This window comes from Meleagris gallopavo, chromosome 5 (genome assembly GCF_000146605.3).
Source record: "Meleagris gallopavo isolate NT-WF06-2002-E0010 breed Aviagen turkey brand Nicholas breeding stock chromosome 5, Turkey_5.1, whole genome shotgun sequence".
Taxonomy (NCBI): domain Eukaryota; kingdom Metazoa; phylum Chordata; class Aves; order Galliformes; family Phasianidae; genus Meleagris; species Meleagris gallopavo.
In genome coordinates, this window is record NC_015015.2 from 43,444,397 (window position 1) to 43,451,823 (window position 7,427).

The 7,427-nt window shown below is 38.8% G+C and overlaps 1 protein-coding gene across 1 annotated transcript in view; it reads right to left on the minus strand.

Annotated features, from left to right (window-relative positions):
- Positions 1 to 7,427, minus strand: part of TRIP11 (thyroid hormone receptor interactor 11) — a 308,569-nt gene that overhangs the window by 23,490 nt on the left and 277,652 nt on the right. Inside the window, 3 exon segments of the mRNA XM_031553780.1 lie at positions 559 to 686; positions 2,530 to 3,600; positions 4,988 to 5,125. Coding sequence (XP_031409640.1) covers positions 559 to 686; positions 2,530 to 3,600; positions 4,988 to 5,125 — 1,337 coding nt within the window.

Below are 7,427 nucleotides of genomic sequence, written 5' to 3' on the forward strand. Positions count from 1 at the left end.
TTTTTTTTTTTTTACATATTTAACACAGAGAAAAATCTGCAATAAGCACTGAAGGCTCCGAGTTTGTTTCTCTAACTAGGTCTTACCAAGAGGCCTGTACACATTTCTTGTTGGAGTTTCTCTGTTCACAGCTACAGAAGTTGCAATCAGGAGTTTCTTAGGAAAAATGTGTGTTTATATTAACAGGTGGTTGGATCACCTATTACCCAGTCATGACACACACCATCAAACATACATTTAGAGACTATTCTTACTTGTAAAGAATACCAGGAGGAACATACATCAACCAGAATAGCTATCTCGCTGCTCAACAAAGGGATAGGCTGATATGGACAGCGATAATGGCACTTTCTCCTTCCTCCAAAGAAAAGACTTTGCAAAACTTGAAGTATATTGCCAAGTATACTATAGAAAAATATGCTTTGTGTGAGAAATATGGGTATGGATAACTGAAGAGAGATAGATGAGAACCAAAATGAAAGGCAGAGGGCTTGAGAATTCAGCTGAGGAAAGGCCTTCAGAGTCAAAAGAATGATTAGAAGAACTCAGTTTCCTCACGTGTCGTCATTGCCATTGTCATCCTGTAGCAGCAGCTCTTTGCTCAATCCTATCTTCTCCAGTTCCAGGCTCAGTTTGTCCAGCTCACTAGACAACTGTTGACTTTTCAGCTTCTCCAGAACCAAATCCTGTAACAGTACTAAATAATTAGCTGCTGTGCAAAGGATGGTGATAATTATCCAGCACGACAGATTCTTTTCAAGAACACTAAAAAAAGTTGTTAGATAAAACCCTAGTCCCAAGAAGGTCAGCTAAAATCTTCATCAGTGCCAGATGAGTGTAAAATTAAACTGATGACTTATTTATAGCTTACTCCGAATAAATCTAAAAAAACTCTTCTTTTGTCCTTAGTCTTGCTCACTGTACTGATTTACTACCACCAGTGCTGGAATCCTGCCCACCTGTCAAAAGAGGGGATGAAAGCAGGCCAGGAGACTCCTGCTTGCTGCCAGCAGAAGGGCCGTGTGATGTGTGCAGCTCAGGGCACTCGGCACCACCAGAGGGAGTTCCCACCTCTCTGAGTCCAAAAAGAAGTGGGGACAGTACCAGCCACATGCTTAAAAAGGACAAATCATTGTTGGTGCATTGTGAAGTTCAAATGTTCCCGACACTCAAAATTTCCTGAACTGCAAACATACCATTGAAGACCTACATTGCTCATGTTTCTGCTCAAAAGTTTTCTTCAACAAGGAATGGAAAAAGCCCAAAATTACTGAAGCAAATCAAGAAAGAAAAAATAAACCTGAATACCAAACAGGAGTAAAAATAAATCCATAATAACATATACTTTGTTAAACATATGTAGGTATTCAACAGTTCTGTTGATAAATAAATATGATAAATTTAGTCACATGTTTAAACAACAATAGAAAAAATGTTAAGATCAATGTTCATCTATGGTTTGTAGACAGATCCTTTCTTCAACATACAGGAACTCTTCCACAGAAAGTACATGGGAAAAGATATGTTTATGTATGAGCTACGTAAGTTTGCAGCTGTTTGAGAACTGAAAGATTATAAAGAGTCTTTACAGAAATGCTATTATTTTATTTACTTTTATGGAAAGCAAAATAGAAGCAACTTGTTTCTGATAAATATTTTTCATCCAGAAAATTATACTACTGCTTCAAATAGTAAAATAAAACTAGATCCCCAAATAAGTAATTGCTTACTGCATTAGCCTTGCTAAACTTATTCATTTCACCAAGCTACTGTAACATCGACAGTTTTACTCTGAATGCTCTTTCACAGGAAATCCTGTTCCTGGCAGGATGACAGCAGCTGGAGCAGGCAATAACAGAAAGCTGCAACAGCCTGATTCAGCTCACATGCCATCTGTAAGACTGCCAGGCTCTCGCACACACATCGTTGGTTTGCCAATGTGGTCATGAAAATGGTGTATTTTTAAAGGCAAAAGCATGAATACTGCATGCTGCAGTGGATAGAGGCACAGGAAGACATCATTGCTGATTACTAACAGTGCTGCTTAGGACTCTATCACTCTGCATGGAATCTCATGGGGGAAAAACTCTGCAGGGAGACCTAAAGAAAAGTTCAGTTCAGCTGTTACTGAAAGGGCCAAGTTGGTTACCTGGGATGATTCAGGTCCCAGAGAAGTCTGTTTTAGAATGGGGATGTTAGCATGTTCTGAACAAATGCGCTCATTTCCGGGCTTAAGACCTCAACTACTGGAACTTTCACGTAAGCAAACAATTTGGTAGTCAGAGAAAGTATCAGCGATAAGTGGGAGTTGTGTAAAAACTCTACTCTGCATTAAGAACATTTCATTTGGGGACACTCTAATTTGTAGCCACCAAGTTTTTGCACCTTTCAAGACTACACTATGCAGTGTTTCCCAGCAAGGCTGTGAAGATCTCTTATATAGTCATAAACAGTCATAGGACAGATAGCTTCCTTTGCTACTTCACAGAGCTGTAACATAAAACAACACTGTATTATTATTTTTCTTACCTCTCTCAATGTAGCTAGTGTTCTTTTATCAATTGTAACTTGCTTTATGAGATCTTTGTTGTCCTTTTCAAATTCTTTCAGCTTATTAGATGAATCTCTGAATTGAGCTATTTCCTTTTCTAGTGTCTTGTTTTCTTTCTCAGCAACTGCCAACTTTACTGTACTATCGTCCAAAATAGCATCTTTCAGCTCCACTTGCTGCCAAAGCCGTTTTGTTTCTTTCTCCAGCAGTTTTTTGTCCTTCTCAAGCTGAGATATTTCTTGTTCTAGGGCTTTGTTCTCTTTTTCTAACCTTTCTAGACATTTAGCAGAAATCTTCAGCTGCTCAAGGTTTCTCTGAAGGACTTGATTTTCACTCTCCGTTGCCTGTACTTCTTTTTCTAGATCCTGGATCTTTTTGCTGCTGTTCTCCAACATTTGCTGAAGTCTCTGGTTTTCAGAGTTGATACTCTGATAACTTAGCTCCAGCCTTTCTGATTTCTTACTCAGCACTTTTAACATTTCCACATTCTTCCTTAAGTCCTCTTTTTCTCTCTCCAAATCTTTATTTTCTGCTTCTATTTGTGCCATTTTTGTGCTGGTAAATCTCATGGTCTCCACAACTCTTCTAAGCTCCAGGTTTTCTTCATCCAACTGCTTGTTGTCCCTTTCCAGGTCCCCAAGCCGGATGGAAACATTCTGGAATGTGTCCAGGGATTTTCTGAGTTTCCTATTTTCCATTTCCAGATCCCAATTTTCCTGCTGAAGAACTTCAACTTTTTTTGTTACTGTTTTCATTGCTGTTGCCTTCTTTGTGAGCTGTTCATTCTCCTTCTCCAGCCGGTGGAGCTCTTTCTCCATTTCTTCCACTCTTTCCACTTTTTCTTTAACCTGGTCAAAATCCTTTTGCAACTGTTTCTTCTCAAATTCCAGCTTGTTGACTTTGGAACTAGTTTCTGTAACTGTTTCATGAAGGATCTTGTTCTCTTTTTCAATATCTTTCACTCTTGCCTCGCTGCTCACTTGAGATCTTTGTCTCAGGGATAAGACCACTTGATTCAGGTGATCATTTTCTTGTTTAAGGTCCTTTATCTACATTAAAAAACGAAACAAAACAGAACAGGAAAGTCATGCAAGTGCTATACATTCACCACAATTTAGTTCTAAAGTAGTTAGCTGCTTGTTAATAAAAACATCCATTTAACACAAGAAAAATTTCTGAGCTAAACCAACAACCCAAACTAATTAAAAGAATTGCTACCTCTGGTGCCTTGGAACTCTAATGAACTGAAAAATGGTGCTGTATTCTTTCTACCAGGAAAGGTCTAAGCAGGGAGATAAAGGAGACAAAAGGCCTTCAGGGAACTCCTTGAAGAAGATGACTTGTTATCAATCATGTGTTATCTTTTTGTTTAGGTTTACATCTCTGTCTTCGTGATCTGAAGACCCAAATTTTCCCTGATAAGACTTTAGAAACTCTGAAAGTATGGAAAATTTGTAGCAGTTACATATCTCATTAAGGATACACTTTCAGTAAAAGCAGTACATTTAAGTAACTGGCTGAATTCCAACTGAAGAAACTGCAATTTAGACAGCAATTTGCAAATCTTATCTAAAAAATATCCAAAAAATTAAAAAAGACTTGGGTCTGAAAAATCAGAATCTGCCCTCTTCTGGTGACTGATAATTGTAAAAACTGTTTTTTTTTTACTTCTTGCTCTACCTGTGAATCATTCATCAGCTGTTAGTGACAAAAAATCCTCATGCGATCTAACTGAAACTCATGACTTCGGTGGTAAAGTGCAACTTCCCAGGCAGAAGCCTGCATGAGATTTCCTCAAGATGAAAAGCACTGCATAAATAAGGCAATTTGTTATTTAACCTTCATCCCACAAATCTTGGAACAAATTCCAATACAAAAATACACACCCTGCCTTTCAATGTATTTTCTTCATTAGTCTACTTAATACAGATGACAGTTGGCACGAGCCTGTAACAGAGTTGCTTCAAGGCACTGCGCTTAAGCATTTAAGAGCTGAAAGGCATTCAAACTATCAATTTAGAAGATGTAAGTGTTTTCTCAGCATATTTTTAAAATAGACTAAGAGGTTGAATAAAATTAAATAAAGTCAAGACATCCAGCTGGCAGAAGACCAATCTTCTGCAACAGTATGTAGTTTTATGTGCATATCCTAAAACCAGTCAGTGCCTGTTTAGTAAAGTTCAGGCCTTTTTTCCTTAAAGAAGGAAGATTTGTTCTTACAATAGCCTGAAGATGTCCTAATGGCAACAGGAGAAGCAGTGGCTACCCAAACATGTTGGGCTTTTTTTCCTTTCACCTATATTTGAACAAGTTAAATTTATGTATAATAGCTCTCAAATTGCCCTGTATCCCTGAGAGAACCAAACACTCTAAATGGCATCAGTAAATTCCCACAATTGAGCATAAGCTTTTAGATTACATTTGTGAAGTCTGCACCTGTCTGTCTTTGTCAGCTTTCAGAGTCTCCATGACAACTTGTAACTGTTCTTTCTCTTTTATCAACTCTTCACTCAAGGTCTCCAGATCTTGATTACTTTGCTTCTCTTTTTCAATTTGATTTTGCAACTTCTCAATCTGTGTGGAGAAAACACAGCAAAACACATCAGCCACAGCTTGATATGGTGACAGTCCACACTTAAAAGTATTCTGAACAACCAAAGAGAATGAGATGAGGACTGTGGCTGCACGATACAATCCTTCCCTTCCTGAAGTGCAGTTTGAAGAAAGAGTTGCATTTTCTCATACTGCTTATTAGAATAAGGCACACAGTGATGAAAAATGACTCACCAGTCTCAGTGTCATTTTGCCCCTGGTAGTGGCTACAATTTCTGATGCTCACTTTTCTGAGGGACTTGTCTCCTATTCTCTCCATCACTGATGGCCTCACTTAACCAGCAAATACCAAGAAGGTTCGTAAAACAGTTCAGTGAGCAGAAGAATTTTAAAATGTGATGAACAGAGGAAAACTGGTTTCCAAGTTTACCTTCCCTCTCCCTCGGGTATGTTGGTCCTCTGTGTTCCCAGCAGGTGACTATTCTGCACTTCAGTGATTTGTGAACAAGAGCCCAGTCCTACAGTGAATGATGTCTTCTTACTACTCCCTTTTGAAAGCTGTACTAATAATGAACTGAGCACTGTAAAGAAGCAGCTCTTTAGAAGCCAGAGATTCAAAGAGCCAGGATCTCCAGTTCAGGAAATACTCCTTTTCATCCTTCTAAAGTACTGTGAAACCCTACAGCTTAATTTTCTGTGGTGGTATTATGAACTTTGCCAACAGTGAAAATGTCAATGAGAATGTTATTAACAATAATTCTTATAAGTGGGAAATAGCCAGAGGCTGGGCTCTGCCTGTATCAACATCTGCCTCATTACAGGAAGTGTTTAAACAAGCAGGGGCTGCCCAGATGGGAGATAAGAAGGGCTTAACATTTAGAAATGTGACCGTGTTTAGGATCATTGGTCTCAAAGGAGCTGTTCAGAAAAAACTGGAACACAAGTTCAGTAACTCAGTAATAGCTAGTTTTCATTAGCACATCTGAAAGCACTGGAGGCAAGTAAGAAATTACTGTTTACAAGTTGTTTCATTCCAAGAAGTTCAGAATGCAGGGAGAACAGGCACTTTCTGCTGCTACTAGACTGTGCCTGAGAGTTTTCTATAATTAGTTGCCCTCAAAAAAGAAGAGAAAGATGTACAGGACTTTTCCTTCGCACCACCCCCTCTTGTGCTACCTAAATAATCCCATTCTGGCTAAGTGATCTTTCCAAGCAGCAGATCAGTGGACAGCCAAGCATATTCTGGTCACAATTCTTGATAACTCTCAGCCAGTGGATGACAGTGAAATGATTTTACCATGGGTATCACCATTTTTTTGTTTTGTTTTGTTTTTAAAATCACATAAAATCAAGAGAAAAACACGTTTCTAACTCCTGTTCTTTGTATGCATCTTTAACTGCCCTTCCGAATTGTTGCTCTCATCTCTTCATACTGCAATAACCACTCTGTAATTAATCACAGAGACTTCCTCTGCTGACAATCATATCCTCTCATTAAGAGGATGTATGCAAGAGAAATACAAAAGTATGTTTGAGGAAGAAAAGGTAAAAAAAAAATCAAACACAACCACTGCAAATTAGGATTATTTTATATAGAGAGCATCAGGCCTCCATACGTTGGAAAACAACTGAGTGTCTCCTACAGACTATAGAATGTTGCCATGTTTTTTTTTCCAGATCTTCCTAAACAGGAGATGTGCAGTAAATCAACAACGCCCATCACACTCTGTGTTTCTCTGATAAAGCTCAATTTACACCTTTCCACACACCATGTCACCACATTCAACCATCGCTGGAATCACAGCTGCCAGCACCAATACAGTGCCATAACTGGAGGTGCCCACAGGAATGTGCCTGTGGCAAAGCCAAAGATTGACCACAGTTGTTCAAATGACACAAACTGCTGCACACCACAGGTATCTGCTGAGTGCTTTATATTTCTTGATCTCAAATTTTAAGCATGTAAATTATGATCTAGAGTGAATTACTCATACTCAAAGGGTAATAAAAGTGTGCATGGAAGGAGGAGTAAGCTGAATTGAAACTTTTCCATTTTCTTTGCACACAGAAGAAAGCCAAGACGCAGAACTAGTCTCTCAACTTGACAGTAAAGGAATCCCTGCAGAAGATGGAGCAATCCAGTGACAGATCCCAGTTCTCCCTGGCTGATAGGTACGATCCAGTAATTTATGACCAGCATTTCATATAAAAATTCTTCCTCACCTTGCCCTTCAAAGCATTCAGTTACCTCATATGTAGGCCAGGACTCCTTGTATTAGTGTTGCACACAAACGTTATAGCAGCAGAGGGAAAGGTTTAAAAA